At 40.5% G+C, this 26811-nt stretch overlaps 1 protein-coding gene across 1 annotated transcript in view; it reads left to right on the top strand.

The window, feature by feature from the left end:
* STARD13 (StAR related lipid transfer domain containing 13) overlaps positions 1-26811 on the top strand; it is a 500497-nt gene that overhangs the window by 156248 nt on the left and 317438 nt on the right. The window contains exon 4 of the mRNA XM_077810186.1: positions 10465-10623. Within this exon, the coding sequence (XP_077666312.1) occupies positions 10465-10623 (159 nt within the window). The remainder of the gene's footprint in view (positions 1-10464; positions 10624-26811) is intronic.

Raw genomic sequence — 26811 nt, 5'->3', positions numbered from 1 at the left:
GCAGGTGTCGCTATGTGGTGCTATTACACATAGTTTCCCAATTTTTTTCTTAGTGTGTGAGCATATGTTCAGTCTTTGGAAGACATGCTGTATTGTTGGTAGTTTTTAGTTAGGCAAGACTCTGCACAGAGGCAGGTCATTGGAGAAGCAGCTGGGGAAGTAGCAGGAGAGTCTGGTCTGATTAGAGTTAATTCTTGAGGCAGAATTGGTCTGTGAGATCTGGGCATTGGTGTTGGGCTGAGAAGCCTGAAAGAAGGGTTTGACTGCAATGCTGTTTGTAACCATGCCTCCTATTCTCTGCCTGTGGCCTATATAGTTTAGTCTCCCTGTGAGCTGTAATATTTTGTTTGTTGGGTTTAGTGTGCGGGTGCTGGGTGGTATGGGTAGCCTGTGATATACAGGAGATCAAACTAGATGATTTGGTGGTTGACTGCACAAGTTTTCTTATGTAAACAATACAAAAGAGGATGTCTGATGTACAAACATAAGAGAATGCAGTAGAATCAAAGCAGTGTATAGTAGATGTTGATATCTACACAGTGAGTAGGTGGTATGATTCTCAGCTCAAGGTGACATACTTGCGCTAGCTCTCCTCTAGCTAGCAAGTGCAAAATAGAGTGTAGCCACAGCAGTGTGAGTGGCGGGATAGGCTAGCTGCCCTGAGTACATGCCTAGGGCTTTGAATGGGCAGATACTCAGGGCATCTAGCCCATCCCACAACTCACACTTTCTCAGCTACATTCTATTTTTCATTCACTAGCTAGATGAGAGCTAGCACAAGTATTTCTTCTTTAACTGGGAATCACAACCCAAGCTCAAAATGTAGACATACCCTGTGTTACAGTAAGGAAACATGCTGTTATTTTAAGTTGCATATGTAATTTGTCTTTAACTATTCATCCCACCTGGTCCATGTTTCTTCAAAGAGATCTGTTAATTTAATATAGGCAGTAATTTGTTCTATATCCATTAAATATTTTATTCTTGTCATCTACATTTATGTTTTAATGCTAATTTAATGATTTCAGCTTAGTTGTGTAATCTTTTGCTTCTGTAATGGAAACTGTGTGGCAGATCGATTGTGGATACTTCATATATTTCACTCTTCTTTTGATTGCATAAATTCTGTGAGAGAGGCAAATAGCTGGAATGCTGGTAAAGAAATGTTTTGAGAAAAGTAAGTAAGTGCAGACAATGGGGCGGCTCAGACCTGTGATGGTAGGGAGGGGGTCATTTGATGATGATGGATGGATATGCAGTATACTATTCAGGAGCTGAGAAAATGAGAGAAAATAGGGTTGCATTTACCCTATCCAAGGAAACATCAAAGTTTGTGCTTGGATATAACTCAGTCAGCAATTGAATCATTACAATTTGACTTTGAGCAAAGCCAGTCAATATGTCCGCTATACAGGTTTACACTCCTGCTACAGCACTGGATGACTACACAATTGATTAGTTTTATGAAAGGCTTGAAGAGACATTCGTTGAAATACTAAGTAAACAAAGATACCTTTGTAATTGGGGACCTGAACGAGACAATTAGAAGTGTAAGCTGTCATAAAGAAGTAATGGGAAACAGTGGTCTTGTTTGCAAAATGAGAGAGGAAGGTGTTTAGTGGAATTTTCCTGCTCTAATTACTTTGTCATTACAAACACCATTCTCTCCCAACATTGTAGACATTTACACCCATTGAGGTCACCAAATCAACTATGTAATAAAACAGAGACGAGATGAGTCAGGTAATATCTTTTGTTGGACAGACTTCCACTGGTGAAAGAAACAAGCTTTTGAGCTATGCAGGGCTCTTCTTCAGGTCTGAGAAAGGTACTCATAGGGCAGGCCTATTAAATTAAAATGCTGCATCAGCTCAGCTGTGCTGCTGTAGCGCTTAAGCGAAGACTCTCCTATGCTGATGGGAGAGCTTTTCCCGTTGGCATAATTAATCCACCTCCATTCATTGAAAAATTCCTAACCAGCTCTAATTTTAAAGTTCTTACAGTTTTTTCATCATTAAGTTTTTCCTTTTGTTTCTTCATTTCTTTCTTCTCTTCATTCTGATCTACATGTTCCTATCTTTTTCTCTTATTTTTCCTGTGTCCCTTCCAATCTTTCTACCTTTCCCCTCTTTGGATGTCTCTATTTTCTGTTCTGACAATGCTAAAAATAACAGAGAAACTGAACAAGGAGTTTTACTAGAATATGGAAAACAATATTATCTCTAAAGGTAATCTGTTTCTCTTTATTTCACTGTAGAGCTTTTCCCCAGGCCCTCCCCCCCCCCATCTCTCCTGCTCCAGATTTAAAGGAACACATAAAATCCTATTTCCCTCACTCTTTTTGTTGGTTACCTCCAGCTCCCATACTCCCACCTCCCATTGTACTTGCCCAGTCTCTTCAACAGTCTTCAAGCCATTGAGAGATAGAGGATAAGGATAAAATAGATACCCTGGCAATAGGCCAGCTATGTCAACGGGAGAAGCTATCCCAACCGACATAGCACTGTCTACACTGGGGGTTAGGTCGGTATAACTATATTGCTCAGGGCTATGGATTTTTGTAGTTATACCGATATAAATCCATAGTGTAGACCTGGCCATAGTCTCACAGCTAAATAAAAGGTGGAACAGATTGTTTAGTATAAATAGTTAACACATAAGAGACCTTTCAAGGTGAAGTGGCCAGTTAATACCTATGCAGTCATAGCACAAAAGAGGTGGATTAATAGGTTACAGATTGTTGTAATAAGCTATAAATCCAGTGTCTTTGTTTAGACCATGATTTTTAATGTCTAGCAAAGTTATGAATTTAAGCTCCCAGGCTCATCTGTTGAAGGTGTTGTGATGGTTTCCTTTGAAGACAAGGACTCAGGTCAGATATGGAGTTATTATTTTGTGAAAAGCGTTTGCCCTTTGGTGATATGTAGAGCCCTGCAAATCTGCGGATATCGGTGGACCATGTATGCAGATCAGAGATGGATGCAGATCCAAATTTTATATATAGAGCCATGCAAATCTGTAGATATCTGCTTTTTATCTGCGGACCATGTTTGCGGATTGCAGATCAGATGCAGATACAAATTTTCTATCCACCCGGGACACTAATGATGTGGTGTTTTGTCTTTTATCATTTTTCTATGACATCATCAATGGGCGAACACTTTTCACAAAATGATCACTCCTTACCTGACATTTAGGTACTTCCCCTCAAAGGAAACCTGAACAACCTGCAGGTTCACTGCATTTGGGCTTGTCCAGAATAAAAAAAAACTACATGATTTCTGTCCAGAATGGGTTTGAAGCATTCTCATCAGTGAAAGAATGCAACAACTGGAATGAACTTTGGAACAAAATGGAAACTATTGTGCTCAAAGGCACCAAAGCACCCAATCCAAAAGGTCAGTGTTGGCTTGTGAAAAAATGATGCAGAGTGAAAGAGAATGGCTTGGACACTGAAAGATGTAGGGGAGAGCACAAGGAACTGAACAGACAGATCCAAAGGTAGACTAGACAAGACATGAGTGAATACATAAGGGCAAAATGCACAGAACTTGATTATTACAGACAAATAATACAAAAGGTATGTTCACAGTGGTCAGACTTCTTTCCAAAAATATTCTTTGCAATCAAACATAAAGGATCATGATGGCAAAGTCCTCAATGAAGGTGATGTAATCAAACACTGATGAAGAGATTACTGTGCCAATCTGTATGCTTCATCAAAGCCACTTGCAATACAGCACGTGAGGAGAGAGTATGGAAAGGAGAGTATGAAACAAGAGCTATCAATCCTGCAAGAGGAAGTGATGCACGTTATTATGAAAATGAAGCCCGGGAAAACACCAGGGGTAGACAGCATACAGGTTGAATTGTTAAAAGTGATTTGGTGACTGTTGTATTGATCTTACATTACTCCTGAGGGCATTCTGTGCCAAAAAATTAAAAATTCTGCACACAATATTTTACAATTCTGCAAAATTCTGCAAATGTTATTTGTCAAATAAATGTGGATGCCCCTGCATGGCATTGGGGAGCACAGGCCACTGGAGATCATTGTGCAGCTTCCCCCCCACCCCGGGATATAGACTCAGTAGTGAGGCTGCACCCAACCCTGACAAGGTGCAAGGACCGGGCTGGCTCCAAAACACCCCAGGGCCATGACCCTCCGTGCCAGGTGCACCAGGTGTGGGCAGGCAGGCTCAGCAAGGCAGGATCCAGGTGTGGAGGGGCTTATTATGGGAGGATCCAGGTGTGGGTGAGAGGATGCGGGTGGCTCAGTGTGGGATCCAGGTGCAGGAGGGATCTGGACGCACAGGGAGTTGTTGGAGGGTTCTGGGTGCAACAGTAATGGGACTCTGGAGGGGGGCCCAGGTCCAGGTGGTTGGGGCTCAGCATGGGGGGGTCGTCCTGGTTTGCAGGGGATAGAGCTCAAAAGTGTGGGGGGGCTCAGTAGGGGGTCCAGATGCTGGGAGAGTGGGGCTCAGTGGGGTAGGGATCCAGGTACAGCTGGTTGGGGCTAGCTAAGGTGGGGATCCAGGTGTGGGTGGCTTGTTGGGGTGGTCCAGGTGCAGGGGGAGTGGGCTTGTCAGGGGAGTTCTGGGTGCGGGGTGTGTGTGTGTGAGGCTTAGTGGGAAAGTCTGGGTATGAGGGGGCCTGGATGCACAGGGGTTGGGTGGACAGGGGAGCAGCTCCCTGTACAGGGATCCCTCCCCCTGCAGCTGAGGAGCAATGGATGCAGGAATCACAGGACAGGGGAGTTTGCAGAGCTTCCTACAGCCAGGGGAGAAATCTGGTGGTGGGTGTGACATGGCTCTGGATGCTGTTCAGGGAAAGAGGAAGTCCTGTCCTCCCCAGACCAGGCCGGGACTAGCAGCTGAGCCTGGCACAGGGTAGAAGCCACCCACTGGGTCTTCCCCCGTCCTGACCCCTTCCCCACAATGATTTACCTCTCTGCCGGCTGCCCTGGGCACCTGAAACATACTGCTGGGGAGGGATGCATGACCGCTCTTGGGGCTTCCCTTTGCTTCCCCTTCAGAAAGTCATTTTTCTGCGGGAAAGCAACGAAATCTGTAGGGGACATAAATTCTGCACGTGCACAGTGGCTCAGAATTCCCCCAGGAGTAGTGTCACATGCAAAATTTGAAAGACATTAGCCAGATGATTGGAAGAGGGAATCCTTCTGCTCTTACCAAAGAAAGGCAACACAAGAAAGTATCGTAACAGTCATATTATCGCCCTGATATCTCAGGTGAGCAAAGTACTGCTTTACATAGTCCAGGATCATATGATGCTAATATTAGAAACAGAAGTGCCATCACAGCAAGCTGGTTTCAGAGAGGGATGAAGTACATGTGATCAAATCACTAAAATCTGTCTCATCATTGAAAAATACAGGGATTTTAATGACCCATTGATTATGTGTTTCATTGACTACTCAAAAGCATTTGATATGTCTGACATGACCATGTTTGGAGTGTCATGCTGCCTAGAGTACCTTGCGACCATGAGTGCCTATCTCAGGGCAGACAGATACCCCAACTGGGGGTATGTTCTATGATTAGATTTTACCCAAGTTAGTGGCAAATGTGAACTCCTGGATCATTATAACAGTCTTACCGTGGAGTCTCAGACAGTCCCCTTACAGTCTCAAGTCTATCTTGCCAGTCAGTTAAACTAGATTTAGTGATAAATGGTCACTTACACCAAAATAATCACACAATATTCAGATGCTTCCAATCCCCAGAGACCAGTCTCTGATACCCTGGATCTTACACCAAAGGAACACCATAGTCAATCCTGTAATAAATTATCTAAAGGTTTATTAACTAGGAAAAAGAAATGAGTTATTTACAGGTTAAAGCAAGCAGGTATATACACACAAATGAGTTACTGTCTAAATCCTAAGAGTTACAGAGTTGTAGTGAACTGTCAGTTCAAAGTGTCTTTCAGGCCAGACCCAGGAGGTAACCTCTGGGGATCTCTGGTTTCAGTTTGGTAGCTCTGGCTGTGTGAGAGTTCAAACAGTAAAGAGATGGAAAGTTTTCTTGTGACTTTGTTTTATTTCCTTCATTCAGCTTCCAAGGCCACAGGATGAGCTTCCTTGCACTGGTAGCATTTCCAAGGTGTGATAGGGCCATTAACCAATCCTTTGTGTTGCAATGTTCCTTGATGGCCTGTGTGATTTTGATAGTCCTTCTGGGTTGGGGGTGGAGATGACAATTCCCTTGCCTGGGTTCATAAATTCACAGCAAACACTTTTAAAGCTATAAAGCAAAACTTACATATTTTCTTATAGCATGGAATATTGCCATTACAAGTGAGATTAATGCATGCAGCAACTTAAAAGCATTTCATGGAGTCTAAATACTAAGTACATTTTTAAAGAATAATACCTATTTTGAGCAAAACTGACATACAGGTGAGCTGGTCTTGTCTCCAGTTATGAGTTTGTCAGTTCTTAGCTAATATCTGCAGCCTGGGCAAGAGCTGGCATCTGGCCTGCTCATGTCACATGCTAAATACTGGCAGATGTGGGGATTCTCATTGAATTCATTCACAAGTCTCTGGTTTCAGAGTAGCCGCCGTGTTAGTCTGTATTCGCAAAAAGAAAAGGTGCCACAAGTACTCCTTTTCTTTTCACTAGTCTCTATCCTCAACAACACAGGTGACAGCAAGTGATTTTCCACGGAGCAGTGTGTGAGACAAGGGTGTTTTCTGTCCCCAGCCTTTTCCACATGAACGCAGAAAATATTATGAGACAAGACCTAGAAGTTTGACAAATGGTAGGAGCTGAAATTTTTATTGGTAGACACCTCTTAACCAATGTCAACTATGCCAGTGATGTCACACTCTTTGCTACAACGACTGATGCAGTTCAACAAAAGTTGGAGTATGTAAAAACGGGTGAGGATTAGGGACTATCCCTCAATGAGGCAGAAATGAAATGCATGCATGTTGACACGATTAACAAAAACAAGAAGCAAATGGACATCACAATTAATGGTCAGGTAGTAGAGGCAATAGATTAATTCAGTTACCTGAGATCATATCCAACGAAGAGCCTGTTCCAAAGAAATTGGCAGAAATCTTGGAATGATTTGGCTTCCCTCATGAAAGTTTGGAAAAACCATGGCATCTTGAAATGTACAAAGATTTGATTGGTAAAAACTTCAATTTTTTATATTACAACTTATGCGTGTGGATCGCGGGGAATTAATGGTGCTGACAAAAGAAAATTGAAGCCTGTGAGATGTGGTGCTGACAATGATGCTTGCGTATCTCCTGGACTGAAAAAAAGACAAATGCTTGTGTTAGAAATATTAGTATAGAGAAACAGACCCTGGTGTCTGAAATCAACATCATGTTCGTTGGTCACATCAGGCATAGAGGGTGAGAAAATTATCGTGGAAGGAATGGTGGTGGGTCATCGTAGCGGGAGATGACCAGCGAAGAGATGGATAGATGGTGTGCAGCAGATCCCTGGGAGGGCAGCTGCTGAGAGCTTGAAGCTAGTGATGGATTGAGAAAGCTCCTGAAAATTCCACTATGATGTTACAAATATTCAGATATAAATAAACTGATTTTACTTAATGGGGCAAATCACAAGTACAAGATCTCAGAGGCAGGTAACTGTACTGTATACATAACAGCATGTTTGTTGGAGCGGTTAGTCTGAAGATTGCTCTCTTGAAGATGTGGGAAATTTTTAACAAATGACAGAACATTTATTTTGCACAGCAGATGCTGTCTCAGGAGTATAGCCCATGATATAATCATGTAGTTGAATCAGGCCACTGTTTTGTGAAGTGTCTTTTTTCTGTTAATTGAAGAACTCTGTGATTCTCTAGGTCTTCCTTTCTCACAAATTTATTTCATGAATAATTCTCTGTTACATCGAATTTTTGTGTGGGAGGAGTAAAACTTACTTACCATGTACAGAAAACAATACACACTGCTAATTAATTATATGTAGGATCATGGGGGATGAAATGGTTAGCAGCATTTTTCATTGTTGACAATATTTACATGGAGATTTACATGTAAACTGTGTTCTAAAATTTTAAAATTATTTTTCAAAATAAAATGTTAAAGATTTTTCATTTGCCATGCCCTGTTTTGCATCTGTACAAGCTGCAGGTTGCTGCTAGTCAGTTTCACATGGGGAAATGGCACAGGGAATAGGACTCAGAGTCTGGTCAATAGAAGTATGAGAGGAGGGAAAAAAGTTCAACAGACATCACATTCTTTGCTGAAAAAATTTCTCTCAGACCCTTTTATTTTTTACATGCTGCAAGTACCACCACTCAAAAATGGTCTAACTTTCAGCTGAAAGCTCACAAGTTTTGGAAAACTGCAATTAGTAGTAAAGCTCCTCTAAAACATCTACATTTCCCACCTGGAAAATATTTTTCAGCATTTCTTATATTTGTACATGAAGTGCAACATTAGTGGAAGATACTGTGCATAACAAAACAGCAGCAAAGAAGTTTTGCTGTGCACAGTATCTTCCACTACTGCTTAAACAATTTGTCTAGTTTCCATGTTACTTCCAATACCTTGTGTTTTAGTAGAAAAAACACCAGATTTGAGAACTGTGAATCTCATCTGTGAGTTTTTATAGTCTCATATCAGTCATGAATATAGTACTGATATAGGAAAAACAGAAAAAATATATAGATAGTACTGTCTGATTTTTATTTCAGAGATAGAATTTTCAATAAAATAAAACTCTGCCTTCAAAATATATATTTTTCTTAATTCTTCTCTCAAAATGACAAAGCATTGTACACTAAATTCTGGTCCGTTGTTTTCTTTCATTTCTCCAACCCTACAGCACACCATTCTCCAGCCCCACAAATGTACCAGAGAAAATAATCCATTACTGGCATAAACTAGCAGTAGATTACTGCCCCCTGAAGCCAGTGGGGAGCCAGAGAATGAGCTGATTTTAAGACTCAGTTCTCTCCTAGCTTTGTTCTTGGTGCAGTGTAGCTACATGTTATCCCTACTTATAAGATCAAAGTAAACTTTCTATCTAGCCCTTAATGAATAACTATAACAAATACATATATATTTTTATTTAAAATGCTATTTCACATACAGTTTTAAAATCATCAAAAATCAACCAAATGTGGATTGTATATTAATTATTTATAAACACAAATAACTTTATTTTCATTGCAAAAATAGAGTTGTTGCTGCAGTATCAAAGATTCAGAGTTAAAATAATAAATCAGAAAATGGAAATCTTTAGATTATAGCAATTCATATTAGCCCATTTTGTATTATTTAAGGTAGACATTTTTCAGCAAACACAATAATATATTAAGGCACACACATAACCAGAAAAACTGGAACGGAAGATACTAGATATGTAGGATATGGCTAAGTTAACATTGTTGTTGGAACATAAAGTGTTGCATTTCTTGACTTTTGTTATTTTAAACCCTTAATGTTCCAGACAGATTTGTATTTTTTTTCTTGTATGTTGTAACAAGACAACTAGAAACATTTTTTTAATGTTTGCTGTTGTGACAGAGTGCAGAGAACGAATAGATGAACCTGCACTCTGATCTCTCAGATGTTAATTAAGTTCCCCTGGAGAAATCTGATGGAGGTAATTAGAGAATCAGGTTGGCTGGATGGATGGGATAAGGAGCCAATTAGCTTATCAGCCCAGGGCTGATAAAGAGGAAGGAAGGAAGGAAGTGCTAGAGAGAAAGGGCACCAGGGCTAGTTGAGCTCAGTAACATGGAGGCCTCAAGGGAGGGAGACAGACATGTGTTCCCTCAGGTCCTGGGGAGATGGTCAGAAAGTGCTGTTGGTGCTGTAAATAGGCTGTTGTGGAAAAGGTGAAGGTAACTTAAAAGGGCACAGTGAATGAACAGCCTCTGGAGTCCATGCAGTTTCTGCAGGGAGAGGAGCTATGTCCTGTGGCAAATGGGAATTAAAAGCTGTTTTTGTACTTCAGAATTGCCAAGACTGTCAAATCTGGCCTGTCGTGGTTTGGGGTAGGTTTCTTAGTCCTCAAAGGATCTAAAGAAGTGGATAAGGAGCATTCTTAGTCTCTAATTTGAAGTGGCATGGATGATGATTCTTTAACAAAAAGAGCTTTTTCTCTTAACTGTTTGTAGGATGCTTGAGTTACAGTAAGTGGATGGGGGGGGGAACCCCAATTTTAAACGTAACTTTCCCCTCTCAAAATATCAGGTTTCATTTGCTTAGTGTTTATGATGTCATATGTCATCCTACTAGTTCTCCACAGAGGCTTCTAGAAAAAACAGCGTAGACAAGACCTGAATTTCTAATATAAACAGATGCAAAAAATGAAAATAAAAAAAATAACCTTTCAGGCCTGACTTATACTGTACATCATATAAACTTAATGGACACAATCTCAATTGTATTTTTGTCTTTGTTTGCATTTTTAAAAGACTTTTTATTTTTTTATTTTTTTTATTAAAGGACTCATTTATCCCCTTACAGTCCCCTGTTAAGGTGGAGACAGGCCTTGTTCACAGAGATCATCAGAGAAAGGGAAGCTGTGGGAATAAGAGGGCAGGCTACCAGGATTTAGATGGTTTGCCAAGCTCAGTGTCAACTGGAGCACGACCAAAAACTGAAGTAAGTAGCTATTTTTTATATTACAGCATATTCTGGCTTCAATTCTTTACCACAAGACTTGCTATTTATCATTAAAATCTTCATTGTATTTAATTTAAAATAAAAATACAGTCTATAAATACAATGCATCACAACTGTAAATCTTTTACAATAAGACTGGCAAGTGTTCCCAATACAATATGACAGGGTATTCAAGGTCAAGAATCTGAGTCCCGTCACTATTTTTTACTAGCATGTTATCTGCATTATTTTGTTCATTCACTGTTTAAGAAGACCTGAAGTCTCTTGGGAGTCTTTCCATTGACTTTAACTGGTTGTAGATCAGGCCCAAAATTTGGATCCACATCTGAATGTCCCCAAATTTCAGGACTGTTCAAATCAAGAGTTTTAGTCTGGGCCCATTTCTAATCAATAGTATTAATTTCACTTTGTTTCTTTGCCTGTGAGATGGTATAAGCCCTCATCCAAAGCCTATTGACACTAATTGACTTCAACAGACTTTGGAACAGACCCATAATAAGCTAAGTAGATAGTGATATTTATGTAGATCTATGGAAGGAAAGTAATTCTAAGATCAAGCTCCTAGTTACAAAATAGCAAACCTTTTTATTTGTCCCCTGTAAATTTCTTTGGTGCCTGCAATGGTTAAGACATTCTCTTTCTACTAATGTCAAATAAAATGTATGCATGTAAGATACGTTGCCTAAGGTGTTTTGATTCAAGTAAAGGTATATTGTCTTAAAAGAAAGATAACTATAATATGCCCCTTTTATCCTAGTGTGAAGTTACATAGTTCTCTGTAAATTCTATATTCCATTACAGCTTGAAGGTCTGCCGCTGTCACTCAGACTGAAGTTTGAAACATTGGAGCCCACTTGTTTGTTTGAAATACACTAATGTACTTTCAGACGAGATTCTCGTCTTAGTTAAATAGTTTTCTGCTTCTCTCTTTTGCAGCTGCCCAGCTACTTTAATTTGCTCAAGTTACATTAGATCTCAGAATTCACTAGAGAAAATGAGATATTTGATTGCACTTAATTGTTTTAAGTCAGATGTTCAGGCAAGCACTAATATCTTTGCTTATGTTTCCTCCCTACCAATACAATCTATATAACTTTGAAGTGATGTTACAGTAATTTTGGGTTTTTGTCCACAAGTGACTGTGTGTTTGCGGTGGGAGATGCTGGAAGAGAAGGAATAAGTGTGAACATATCTTATTCTTCTTTCCTGATCTCTACAATCCCTCCTAGTATTGTACTTCAAGGAATGTTGGTATAATTAATACCAAACTCAGAAAACTTCACTGATACAGGTGATACGTACATACAGTGTCAGTGATAACAATAATGTAAGTTAGAATGTACTTACCATTGTTTACAATGAAGTCCCTAGAATCATACAGTTTAGAAATTGAGAAGACTTATTAGATGACACAATCCATCCCCCAAGGTCCAAGTAGAACTCTTCCATACAGTACACTTTTTTTAACACTTGATCAAAGTTCCAAGTGTTTTGCTGCATAATAGCTTACGACATGATTTCTGCAAAATGCTAGTGGTCTTTTTAATAATTCAATACTACTAGCCACTGCTGTAATTTGGACACAAATAATGAAATTTGACTTCGCTAACTTTGTCTGGAGGATAAAACATCTTATTTTTCCTTTCAAAATTAGATTTTAGTTCAAGTGGTCCTTTTTCAGGCCAAGAGGGAAGAATGAAAATAATGCTCTCTAGTTTCAGAGACTCTGTACATCTGTTAAAAGGCTGTTTCTAAAACATTTTTCTGTTATGGTTAAAAGGCATAAAAATAATGTATTTTTAAATGGACATAGCAAAACTATTTACATTAAAAAAGAGGGATTAATGGGCCTGGTTTGTCAATGTATTTCTCCAGTTTTAACCCTACGTAACTCCACTGATTTGAATGGAGTTACATAGGCAGAAAACTGGCATAATGCAGTGGTAAATCAGAGCAAATATGTTTTAGTGCATGAGTCTATTATCTCTCAAGATTGGAGTTCAAATCTTGGAATGAGTCAAAAAGAGTTTAGCTTTCTCAGCCTTCTCCCTATATAGTCCCACACAAATCCCCTACACTGCCCCAAACCTGAAATAATTTTGTCTTGATTTAGCAAGTTCAGCTCAAGAGACCGATGTTGGAAATTGCAAGTCAGGAATGAAATGCATTGGCAGAGCTCTGCAAGGGCATTCTTGTACAATACCTGACACAAGCTAGTGCTGTTAGCCCCTCATTTTCATGACTACAAAGTTCAGTGACCGTTTAAGAACTATAAAAAAGAATAAGTGGCTGTGGAAAATTCACAGTTCATGAACTATATTGTTTAGATATTTTTAAAGGAGCAACAAAAATGCATTGCAACATTTCTGATGAAATACTATTGAACAGAACGTTTCCCTGGCTTTGAGAGGGTTTGTCCTAGAAAAGAGAGCATAATAGTTGTTTTAATGAGACATATCCTAGACACAAGTACAATAGAAGACTTAACTGAAAGTTTCATCATGTTAATTTTTCTCCTCCAGTTCCAATGTATAAACTAATATGGGAAATACTAGTTGTGAGGCACTCAGTGCTTCGCTTACTTCTGTAGATAACACAACTGCGCGTGTGTAGCACACAGTGTGACCAGTAAGAAAACAAGGTTATGAATGCTGCGACCAGTTAGTTTCCTTTAGCTGTAATGCTAGCACTTAGTTAGATACAGTATCACAGTTATCGCTATTCTAACGTTAGGCCAGTGCTTGGATTTCCTTAACCACCTGGTTCAGAAAAAGGAAAACAAAAATGGTTTCTTGCAATGTACTGTGCTGAAAGACTTTCTGCTCTTTTTTTTCTATAGCAAATATCACTATTAATTGTTTCTCTGGAAGACGTTAGTTAGATGATGTTTTAAAAAAACAATTGGTGTTTTAGAGATGTCCACAAGGAGTGTAGACAGCGACATATTAACGCCTAGGCTGACAAATTTCAAGGGGCGGCAAATTTATAGTAGCAGCCAGAGGCTGCTTTCCCCAGTGCCGGTTTATGCCCTCTGCCCCCGGCCCCACCCCAACTCCACCCCTTCCCCAAATCCCCGCCTCCTCTCCTGAGCGCGCCACATTTCCCCCCCCTTTCCCCCTCCTTCACGAACCTGTTTGGCGCACAAGCACTGGCAGGCAGCGGGGAGAAGCAGGACCTGGCGGCGCACTCAAGCGAGGCGATGGAGTGGAGGCGGGGTGGGGGGCAGCAATTATTTCTGGGCCTAGGGGTGGCAAAATCATTAATCCGCCTCTGAGTGTAGAGATGGCTGATGTTATCTACCATTGTTTAGATACGTATAACTAATGATATTGTAACCCACTGGTCAGTGTGTGTTACAGGTCCCTTATTGGCCAGCACAATATTTGCTAAGGTAAACATATAAAATGAGAATTAATATGTGGTGATTTATTTAAATAAATCCTTCTACCAGAATCTGAGGATCTCAAAATGCTTACTGATACTCAGTTGATTCTCACCACATTTCTATGAGGTAGGTAAGTATTATTTCCATTTTACTATGGGGAGGAGGTTGAACCCTCAGCTGGGGGAAGGAAAGCCTGCATTGCTTCTGCAAAAATCTTGTTGCACTCAGTGAGATTTTTGCAGGATTAAGGACTGCAGGATCAAGCCCATTCTCTCTCTGTTCACTTGTCTCCACACATTCAGCATCTGCGTTCTTTCTGTTCCTTCATGCACAATTTTCTCTACGAAACAGAGCACATTGCATTTAATGTTCTACAGCTATTCTGGCATAGGAAATGTCATTTAGGCCAGGTCTATGATAGGAATACTTGGAAATATAGCTATAGTGGTATATTATACCAGGAAAGCGCTCCTAGGGTGGATGTGGCTTATGCTGGCAAAACTACACTCACTGACATAGCTTATTCCAGCATGTTGCACCCCTCCGCGCCTCCCCCTCCCCCAACCTTTGAGCAAAACAAGCTATGCTGATGAAAGCACAGCTTTGTCAGAAAAACGGTGTTTACTTGAGGGGGTTTTTGCTGAGACCGGCCCATTGGTCAGGGATTACCCCTCTTCACACCCCTGATGAACATAGCTCTGATGGCAGAAGTCTGTTGTGTAGATATGGCCTACGAGTGATTGAGGATAGTTAGAGTATGTCTACACAGCCCACGGCAGCAAACCTTTCAGCCCAGGTCAGCAAACTTGGGCTAGCGGGGCTCATGCTGGCACTCTAAAAATAGCAGTATAGACAGGGTTTTGAAGTTGCAACTCAGGTTGGAACTCAAGCTCTGAACTCCACTCCTCAGGCTTCAGGGTTTCATTTTTATTGGCGTGAAGCAAAACAACTGCTGCTTAAAGTTTGTCATTATTTTAATTAATAAAATGAAACGTTCTGTATAGGAAAGTTGCTCCCTGCAAGTTTTTCAGTCTTTCCAAACAGGCCAAAGTTGAGTGACCAGGAAGTGAATCCAAAGGGACATTACATGATTTTGGCACTTTTAAAACTGGATTGGACAAAACGTCAGTAAGTGTAGTGCAGGGAACAATGCCATTTCTGGTAGCGAGAGACACTGGATGACCTAAGAGGTCTTTTCTGTCTCTTGAGTCTGTTTGTACTGGTAAAGAGCTCTCTCTCTGTGTTTTCGGAGTGGTAATTTTAGATTCCCTCTGTACTGAAAAGATCATGTGGTTTCATGATTAGTTAGAATCTTGAATAACTGTCAGTTCCAAGTAAATAAAGTGTGTGTTTTATGCAGTTTTTATAGATGGATTTTTCATGACATTGTTTTTTTCACAAGAATATTATGTCAGGTACTGTAAATGATAGACGCATTAAAGTTGCTGTGCTACATTTCAGGCTTACTGCACTCAGTCTTAGAAATACATTGTTAATTTTCAAAGGCAATTTACAGACTCCGTGTCAACAGACTTGGGGTGTAAGTTGTCAGACTAATTTCTTTTATAAATCCAGAGCAAGAGGTAAACAGGAATGGTACTGATAGATAATATTGTGTATATATGCAAATAAATAAGATAAATAACTTAATTTCCCTGACAGATGACTATATACTGTACTCAATCAAGTGAGCAAAGGAAGAAATTTATTTCCCTTTTCGTTTATTCAGGCACTATACATAAGCAGCTGAACTCGTGTTTCTTTAGATTCAGCACATCTGGTTTTTGACTGGGTGACAAAGGCAATTCTCAGCTGTTTTGTAGCAGCCACAAATAAAGGATAGACTATGGGCCATATCCTGTGAGGTGCTGAGCACATTCAGCTCCTGTTGGTGAGACATGAAGATGCTCACAAGATTGGGCCCTAAGAGATCCTGTAAACACTGGCCTTGTTAGTTGGATCTGAAGATGACCTGTGTGCATACCTCTGGGAGGAAGGTATTGCTACACTCTGTGTCTTATCTGTCTAACTAGCTATCGATATTCTATTTACTTTTGGTCTGCCCCTGTAATTATTTGTTGCCCCAATGTGAGAAAACGGAGTGAGAATGTTCTATCTGTTAATATAGTTTAATCAAAGACATTTCCTCATCAATGTAACCATCATGCATTTTTATTGCAGTGGTCCCTATTTGGGGGCCCAATCCTGTAATCCTTGTTTGCATGGGACTTCAGTGGGACTGCAACATGAGTAAGGGTTGGTCCTTTGTCTTTAACAATAGTTATTTGGAGGAAGAGAAAAGAGGAGAGATTTTAAAGTTAGTACAGAGATTGTTTAGACAAAATCATCTGGGACAGTGGCAATGGTCCTTGCCGGGCTGCACAGGACATTGTGGTGTACAAGAAGCTGTGCATCTGTGTCAGGACCTCTGCTAATAGCAGTCCCGATGCTCCCTGAATTCTGGGGAGCATAAGGACTACTAGCTCCTGCTCCCCACCCTAAGGAACAAGCAGAGACTACTCTCCACACTAGATGACCAGAGAGAGAGGCTAGCACACACAGTGGAGGGAGCAAATGTTCCACTAAGGGATAGAGCAGATTGCACTCCCCACTGCCCATGGAGTAGCTTTTAATAGAGATTGTGCTCCTCTTGCAGAGGTTCAGCTCTACATAAAGGCCACAATCCAGTCCTGCACATAGATGGTATCTTGCAGCAAAATATGGTGTCCTACAATATTTATCAACTATTGCTACCAGTATTCAAAGCTTGCATTATTACTCATTGCAAAGTTGGATATTTCTCTAGACATTTTCTTTCTGTATAAGCCATGTAGCCTGAAGCTGTAGAGGATAGGGAGCTAACTGTAGATGACCAGGGGAAAGAGCGAACAGAACTCCATGGGGGCAGGAGCTATCTGCCACCATCTGTTGGTGAACTGGGGAAAGTATCACCACAGAGTTCATTTGCATAAGCTTTCTACCCAGAAAGCCTCCAAGTGACACTTAAGGGATGTCTTTAGAAATGTATCCAAACTCCAAATTGGTGGGCTATTGAGACTGAACTGAAGGACAAGATTAGACAGCATTTCCTATAAGGGCTAAAGACAGGCCTGGCTGAGTACATTCCTAGACTCTGGGACTACACTAACTACTGACCCCTAACTGTAAGTGGAGTGAAGCAGTGGAAAAAGCGGGGGGGAAGTGATGTGTTAAAGAGATATTTGTGTATTGAACGTTCATGCCCCTGGGTGGCAAATTAAGATAAGACTATGTATCTTAAATAAGACTATGACTAATGATACTCTTGTTATGGGACTTTACTTGTTGTTATTCATATATTGTTGTGTTTTCCGAAGTTGATGATGTGTTCTCTGGTCCCTTAATAAAGTATTTCCTTGTTTTAAACTCAGACTCAGTGCTTGCAAGAGGGGAAGTATTGCTTTTAGGGGCACTCAGGGAAGATACTTAGTTTTTCCCATGTTTCTGAGTGGGCATTCAAGCTGGTGGTGTGTGTTAATTATAAAAAGAACCTGTAGACATTTGAACCTGACCCTTGATGCTGTGGACCATGCCTGGCAGAAGCTTACATTTGTTTGAAGCAACCAAATGTCACAATTGTAAACTTCTTTACATCAGCAATTTCAGTGTTACAGTGATTAACCATCTCATATACAGCAAAAAGTATCTGGTAACTACAGAAGCCCAAGCCTACTGAACTGAAGGACATACTGGTTCAAATTGTTAAAGAGGCCACAAACTAGCCTTTGAACTAGAGCATCAAAATTGTCTCTGATGGCTGTCATCTTGGCCAGCACACCAGGGTTTGAACTAGGCACTTTCAGACTTAAATATGCGAGTGTCTCCAACAGCTTAAGCAAAAGAGCAAGCTCTGTAGCTAGGGGCTGTAACCGAATCACATCCTCTGTCCACTAGGCACAGAAAAGGGTGGCGTAATACACACAGTGGGTTACCTGTATACACAATTGTATAGTTGTACACACTTCTGTGCACTTTCAATGAATTATTGACACTCATACAAAAGAAAAAGCAAGTGCCACCTGGAACCTCAGAGGTGAAGAGCAGAAATTACTATGAAATCCTAATTTGAAACGACTATGCACATTTTAATTACCCCAGTTACCTCTTAAGGCTTGTCTTCACTACCGGGGTAAGTCAACCTAAATTATGCTACTCCAGCTACATGAACAACGTAGCTGGAGTCAACGTAGCTTAGGTTGACTTATTCCCGTGTCTTCACCGTGCTGCGTCAGTGGGAGATGCTCTCTGGTCGACTTACCTTACTCTTCTCCAGTAGCTGGAGTACCCATCTCCCTCCTTGCATTTCAGAGCCCAATCTCCAGCCCAAGTGCGAACTTCTACATGGCTATTTTTAGTAGGAGCCCAAGTCTGTAGACCTGAGCTCTGAGACTCACTGCCTTGTTGTTGTGTTTTTGTTGTTTTTTTATTTTTTTCACGTGTGGACATATTCACTGTTTGTTGTAGGTAACTGGGACCGTAAAATAGCAGAAGTGGAATGTAAATTCTGGGTGGAAAGGTCAACATTCAACCACTAGGTGTAATGTGGAGCTCAGCATCCCATACATGGCATTTAGGATGAGTCGAGCAAACTGTGCTGTTAGATGTTTTCTGTGTAACCTTCTTTCATTTAAAAAAAATCACTTTTTGTTCAGTGTATATAGACGGAAGTGAAGTCTTTTTTTAAGACCAGTAAATACAACACTGATGTTGAATCAGAGAGGAAGAACAGAGAGAGGCTTAAAATAACCAGGCTGGCACAAAACTAGAGAACCCTGGTTTTTTGGTTTTGTTTTTTTTTTTTCTTAAGAGATGGTGGTCAAATTTATGGGTATATTCTCAGCTTCTCCATGTTTATGGCTGTAGTAGCTGCAAATTCCCCATTAATGGCAAATAGCATTGTGGACTCTAACATCCTGTGTGTCATTAGCTTATCCCGTTAATGTCCTAAGAAATGTAACTTGTTTGTTGTTGGTTGACCAAATTTAATCAGTGTGGTTGCACCTGCTTATGCAAAGGTTGAATAATATGGCATGATATCTTAATTGTTTATGTAAACATGAAATTCAGCAAAACAGTTATTCGTGGACGGAGATATCCCTGAGATCTGAGGCCTGATTCAGATCTTGTGCCAGTTTTACACTCCTGTAAGTGATGATAGTCAATCACCCTTTTATTTGTTTATGTTGCATTCTGTATAGATACAGTACAGCGGATAAGGTTGATTGATTGCAAGTACATTGGTATCTGTAGCTCTGCCTCTGTGAGCTCATAAAATCTGTGAGAGGAGCAGCTTTAAGAATGGCTAGTTGGGCTGAAAACCACCCGCAAGTTACAGGAAGTATAATTGATAACTCAGTAGGTGGCACTCTTCCCTCTGAATCAGTGGTGAACCAATGTCCCAGAAAAATATTAAGCAACTCTGAACAGCTTGAAGTGCTTACTTCTGGATGAGATGTGAAATCAAGGCATTGATCTTTAATTTTCAAGAGTTGGCCTTGATTTACATTTAAGAGTAGTTAACACTAGGTCCCTTGCCAAATTTCAGCTCCAATAATCTGCCTACCTATAATTCTCCCTATAGCTTCAGTTAAGTTATTCTTTATATCTTGTTCTAAAAATGCTGTCCCATGGTGGTTGTGCTTTGATCTCAGAAATGATTGCATTTCCATAATGGGTAAAATGATTCTTTATATACAGTGTGTTGAGTGTTTTGAGATAAAAGGTCTTGTACAAACTATAAGCTGTTTTTTGACATTATTACCTGAGATCTTCAACCAATCATAGAGTAAACTTAAATTGCCTATTTAAAGGGTTTTTTTTGGCCTTAAATTTGATTTAAAAAATCCAGATGAAATTTTTTTTTGCAGTTTTAAAACCTAACAGCAACTAAGATATTTGTGTATTTTTTTTTGAGTTCTTGATAGGATATATTTATACCCTTTGTAGATTTTAGAACTATCTTTCTGGCAATGAAATCACTCTAAACAGTAAATTAAAATATTTTTCTTAACTTGAATCGTATTTTCAACTCTTAACATAATATTATAGCTTCAGAGGGGTAGCCGTGTTAGTCTAGATCTGTAAAAGCGGCAAAGAGTCCTGTGGCACCTTATAGACTAACAGACGTATTGGAGCATGAGCTGTCGTGGGTAAATACCCACTTCGTCGGATGCATTTAGTGGAAATTTCCAGAGGCAGGTATAAATATGCAAGCAAGAATCAGGCTAGGGATAATGAGGTTAGCTGAATCAGGGAGGATGAGGCCCTTTTCTAGCAGTTGAGGTGTGAACACCAAGGGAAGAGAAACTGCTTTTGTAGTTGGCTAGCCATTCACAGTCTATAATATTATAGAACTGTTTACCGTATTTTCCCTTTGGTCAGTTGTTGCACTAAAACATAAATGATTAAATGTTTCCCTAGCTCTGGAATGTTTTAGTGGCATCAAATGTTAACATAAATTCTGCACCTTAGGGACATCTGAGACATAATGTGGAAGCAAACGGTATGCATTGTATGGCAACCCTGTACAGTATTTTGAAGAAGTTTAAAGTAGTGTTTAGAGAAAACAAATGTTCTAGATTAACCAGGCTGTGAATCTTTCAGGGCTTAAAAGTCATTTTGGATAGAAGAGGACAGGGGATTACAATGTATTTTGTGCATTGCTTCCTCTTAAATGAAAATTTTGTCAAACTGAGCCTGGTTGTATGGTGTGTGGGTTGCGGGGGGCGGGGGGGGGGGCGGTTTGCATTGTAGAGAAGCAAGTGTCAGAACTTTTGAAACTACAGAAACTAATAATAATTTGGCATTTGTGTAGTACCATCCATGCAAAGATCTGCAAGCACTTAAAAAAATATTAATGGATTTAGATTCAAAATATCCCTGTTAGTATGTTTGTAATACCGGGCTGTATTCACCACAATGGACAAAAAACTGGCATTTCGCATCTCACCCACTATGTGCTTGCAGAAGAGGGAGTTATCTGCAAGGAGCGTGGTTGCAATATTTTTTAGGATGGGTAAAATTTTTTTAAAAATTAGATTTTTTTTTAAATTACACACTTTTGTTTTTAAGAATAAACTTATTTAAAATTTTAACCCTAAATGTTAAAGCCTAAACACACTATAATCTGTTAAAATAATTTAAATGAAATAAAACAATTAATATTAGCCGTACATATTTACTGCCAAAGTTTTAAAGAAAGAAAGACCCACTGATCTGGTGAAAGTCACCAGCTGAGCACCTGGATCCAGAGTTTGCTGAAGTGTTAAACCAGCTTTTGACAGCAGTCTCCTCTACTGCAGGTGCCGGGAGAATGTTTTCTTCATTTCAGTCTATTCAACTTGTACAATTCAATGACTACTTCACTCAAAGTTTAAAAAAAAAAATTGGGAGTAGGCACAAGGAGGAAAGCTTGTTTTCTTCCTCCAATCCATGAATAAAAACTAGGTGTGAGTGGATGAGATCTACTAGTTCTAAAACTGTGAAGGACATGGTGGCCAGAAACGATCTCTGCAATTCACTAACTACAGATAATACTCCCTCTGTTAATAAATCAGTTAGTTTTAAATGCAAAGCATGTTTTGATAAACTTTTTCTTATGATCCTACACATAAGCATTTGCACATTTTCATTGAACTCCAATTTCCTTCCAAATAGAACTTGACACAAATCACAAGTAAAAAAATAATCTAGTAAATAAGAAATGCATAATTCACCATTTTCAAACATAATATAAAATGTAAAAATTAAGAATATGAATAAATCTGTTTCTTTCTCCTCCCTCACCCTCAGGTACGTAGGGCAGACACTAGTTTCCACCATTTATTTCAGTCTTGAGCTGGAAATAGATGTGTACAGATCCTGTGTATTGTCCTGGTTAACAAAAAGAAGTACCACATTTAGTGTAAAGACTATATTGAGTTGTAAATCAGTATGTTTGAATGGTTACCAATCAACGAGAATCAACTTTTCTTTCAGAAAGTAATAAAATTACAAATTCAAATGCATGATTAAAACTGATTTAAATCAAGATTTTGTTCTTTCTGATTTAAATCATAATTACATCAGTCAACCCTGGTACTTTTTCCTTCCTGATCAAAGAAACCAATGGAGTAAATCTGGCCCATGTGGGGAAGGAAAAGCACAGAGTGTAAATTACTGTCCAGGCTCGCACAGGAAAGCTATGGCAGTGCTGAGAATAGAACCTAGGTCTCTTGGCCTTTTAGTTCTGAGCCCAGGGGTGCTGGAACAATATAGTGGGGGTGCTGAGAGCCATGGAACCAAACTGCAAATCCTGTATATAACCACTTCAGGGCACCACTAGTTCCAGCACCTATGTCTGACCCTTAAACACATGATCATCCCTCCCTTCTTTTTGAAGGACTCCTTCTTGCAATGGCCCATAGCAGCAGTGCTGCTTACTGCACTCCTTAGCCATTAGTTCAGAATATACAAAGTACCAAATGTGTTTAATTCTTTGTAATGCCATTTCCTGTTTTAAGGAAGCTACTGTGAAGCAAATCCTGCTGCACAAAGCATTCAGGTGATCTGTCAGAACTGCTTGTTCTTTCCTTTTTCTTTTTCCTTTCCTCTTGAGAAACCAAACAAAGTGGCACCTCCCAAAATGAGGCTACTGGGATCTATATATTTTTAGTTATACAGCTTTTCACTTTCTGTGCATTCAGTACTGCCACACTTTATTATACAGTTAAGGTTGCCAACTTTGTAATTGCACAAAACTGAACACCCTTGCCCAGCCCCCTTCTCTGAGGCCACACCCCCACTCCAGCCCCACTTCTCTCCGTCGCTCGCTCGCTCTCTCCCACACTCACTCTTTCACTAGGCTGGAGGTTGGGGTGCAGGAAGGAGTGAGGGCTCCAGTGGGAGGTGCAAGCTCTGGGGTGGGTCTGGGGCCAAGGGGTTTGGAATGAGAGAGGGGGCTCGGGGCGGGGAGTTGGGGTGTAGGAGGGGATTCGGGCTCCGGGAGGGAGTTTGGGGATGGGATGGGGCTGGGGCAGGGGGTTGTGTTGCAGGAGGGAGTGCGGGCTCCGGGAGGGAGTTTGGGAGTGGGAGGGAGCTCAGGGCTGGAGTAGCGGGTTGGAGGCGGGAGAGGGTGTAGGGTCTGGGAGGGAGTTAGGGTGCAGGAGGGGATTCCGACCTGGGGCAGGGGCTTCGGAGTGCGGGGTATAGCTGGGTGGCGCTTACCTCAGGTAGCTCCCGGTCGGCGACACAGTGGGGCTAAGGCAGGCTCCCTGCCTGACCTGGCTCCGTGCCGCTCCTGGAAGCAGCCGGCATGTCCGATCCCTGGGCGGAGGCATGGCCAGGCAGCTCTGCATGGTGCAGTGCTGCCTGTACCCACAGGCGCTGCCCCCACAGTACCCAGTGGCCACAGTTTCTGGCCAATGGGAGCTGCGGGGGCAGCGTGCGGAGATTCCCTGGCTGCCACTGTGCCTAGGGGCCACAGGGACATGCTGGCTGCTTCCAGGAGTTGCGTCGAGCCAGGGCAGGCAGGGAGCCTGCCTTAGCCCTGCTGCGCCGCTGACCAGACTTTTAACAGCCTGGTCAGCAGCCACCTGGATGCCTTTTTGACCAAGCGTTCCGGTTGAAAATTGGATTCCTGGCAACCCTAGTTAGCATGAGGATACTTAATCTGTCAGTTACTAGTTGCTTGCTCTTCATATGTGTCCAGTGACTTTATAAAAGTGCTAAATTATTCCCTTTGGTCATATAAAATAGAACCACCCCTTTATCACACATACACACAATGTGCACATGCACACAATTTGCTCACTGTGGAAATGCGGGGTAGATTGTGACTGGTATCACCCGTGGGTGTGCAATGTGGTGACAGGCTACAAGAAGATGCTGCTCATGGGAAAGCCACAATTCCAGTCATTGTGTTGTGCAAGCTTTCCAATGATTTCAGGGGGACTTGGATCACGACCTTTAGGGCACAAGGCCCTGTGGAATCTAGCATGGCCAGCAGCCCTAGAAACCTCAAACGAAGAAGTAGGCCATGTCCTCATTTTTCCCTATTCCACTGGCTGAGTTGGCGCAGGGAGGAGAGATGCTATGCTTCAAGGGGGCAGGACGTGGTATGTTTTCACCCTGTTATCAGGATCTTTGGCTTAAAAGCACAAAAGGGGCCTTAAATAGTAGACCAAGGTAGAGAAAACAGAACTACAGTACAGAGCTTAAAAAAAAATACATTTAGACTTTAAAGTAAGCATTTTTTTAAAAAATCACAGTAGTATTCCTTTGTTTTACAGATATGTTTTTTCTTTGGAATATGGCGTGATTTCATTTTAAGTTCAACGAATTTTAAAGACATGGATTCAGCTTACCCACAGTGGAAAATGATTTATTTCCGTGTATTCCATATGGTATTTAAGAAAATTAAGTAGAGCAGAGCAGTAACAAAGAATCTGCTGACAAGTGAAATAAAAGGATTTTTATTCGTCTCTGCTTGAGAATTTATAGTAGGTTGAATTTTCGTTGGATGCATATACCTCTGAGTAAGAATTTGCCTTATAACACTTGGTATAAATAGTGTCATAACACTTCTCAGAGCCTCAACTTATCAGGAGAATTCCAAATTCTTACACCAACTGAAGCACACTTGTTGCCATGCTATCCTTGTAAATATTTTATATTGGCTTAAGGCTCAAGGGCAGATATCTATTTTTAATCTGTGCTTATGAAAAACCCTGTGCCTAAAAAATCTTTTGGTATAAAACATTTAAGAATAGCAAAGTCAGTTGAAAGCCATTTCCAGAAATAGAAATTGTGACACAGCTCTTCTTTTATTAGTTGTTGTGTTAAATGATACTTTGCTAAGCTTCTGTCACCTTTACAATAAATAGCTATTTAAAACAAAAGAATCCTCACACAGTACATTTCAAAATAGCATGGATGTTTGTATTATGAAACATCAGCACACTTGGGTACTTAGGGCAGGTTGTATATCAGCTCTAGTAGCTGGATCTCTTACACTTCCATGTTCTACAGTAACATACTTGTTTTTCCAAACTACACTAGCTTTAAAATCTCTGACACTCCCCAAACCATGAGTTCTGATGACTGGTAAATACCCACAGGTTTGGGTTATTCTTTTAGTTTACCCTAAAAAGCTTTCCTAGATCTCTGCTTTTATTGATTTATTTTCCCCCAATAAGATATTTTTTATCTTCATTTAGATGCAGAACAAACAAAAACTAAACTATTTAGAAAGAATATCAATTTCTGGCAATTCTGGGATTCTAGAAAAGAGTGGAAAATATCTTTGATACATCTAGTACAGTACACGAGACTCAAAACTGAGGTCTTGAACACTTGAGGTAATATCCCATGGCTTTTTAAAAGAGCAGGATGTTAATCAACACTCGGGCCCAGATTTTTAAAGGTATTTAGGCATTGTTCTGAAACAGTGAAATCCCATTTTCAGAGGTGATTCAGGCACTTCAGAGCCTATGGGCAAGTCTACACTCGAGCGCTGCATCGTCACAGCTGCACTGATACAGCTGCGCTGCTGTAGTGTGTCTGGTGAAGATGTGCTAGGCCAGTGGTTCTCAAACTCTAACAGGCTGTGAACCCCTTTCACTAAAATGTCAAGTCTCGCAAACCACCTCCTAAAAATGAATATTTCCAGGGATTTTCTCCTTTACCTGAGTATACATTGTAAAAGCAGTGATATTGGAAATATAAAATTTGTTTTTATGACATGCTTATTACACACTATTATTATTATTATTACAGTATTTGTATTACGTTATGAAAATGGCAACACTCTTCCAAGATCTCACTTTCATAGCTTGTATCACTTTGAATAAGCCCCTTAATAAGGGCTCCTATGTTTCAAGGAGTATCAGATGTGAAACAGCATGAAGGTATTTAAGAAGCCAACTCAGAGTTCCTCCTACACAAGCACTGAGATCTTGACCAGTCCAGGCAAACTGCGCACGTTACAACAAAGCTTAAATTTGTTGTTCATAATAATTTTAAAAACAATACTAGCTGCCTATTTAATTTTAAAAACAGCAAAAAATATCCACCTCCCTTTCCATTCTTATAAGGAATCTTGAAGTTTAAATCACCTCAGTGTGATAAGAAAAGGAGTACATGTGGCACCTTAGAGACTAACCAATTTATTTGAGCATAAGCTTTCGTGAGCTACAGCTCACTTTATCGGATGCATACTATGGAAAGTGTAGAAGATCTTTTTATACACACAAAGCATGAAAAAATACCTCCTCCCACCCCACTCTCCTGCTGGTAATAGCTTATCTAAAGTGATCACTCTCCTTACAATGTGTATGATAATCAAGTTGGGCCGTTTCCAGCACAAATCCAGGTTTTCTCACCCCCCCGCCCAAACCCACTCTCCTGCTGGTAATAGCTTATCTAAAGTGACCACTCTCCTTACAATGTGTATGATAATCAAGGTGGGCCATTTCCAGCACAAATCCAGGGTTTAACAAGAACGTCTGAGGAGGGGGGGTGGAGTTAGGAAAAAACAAGGGGAAATAGGTTACCTTGCATAATGACTTAGCCACTCCCAGTCTCTATTCAAGCCTAAGTTAATTGTATCCAATTTGCAAATGAATTCCAATTCAACAGTTTCTCTTCATCATCTGGACCCATGGAAGAGAAGCCCTTGAGGAATTCTACCATGATTTCAACAATTTCCATCCCACCATCAACCTCAGCCTGGTCCAGTCCACACAAGAGATCCACTTCCTGGACAC

This window comes from Eretmochelys imbricata, chromosome 1, assembly GCF_965152235.1.
Source record: "Eretmochelys imbricata isolate rEreImb1 chromosome 1, rEreImb1.hap1, whole genome shotgun sequence".
In the NCBI taxonomy this organism is placed as follows: domain Eukaryota; kingdom Metazoa; phylum Chordata; order Testudines; family Cheloniidae; genus Eretmochelys; species Eretmochelys imbricata.
The sequence above is the reverse complement of the archived record's forward strand: the minus strand, read 5'-3'. Positions and strand labels throughout refer to the sequence as shown.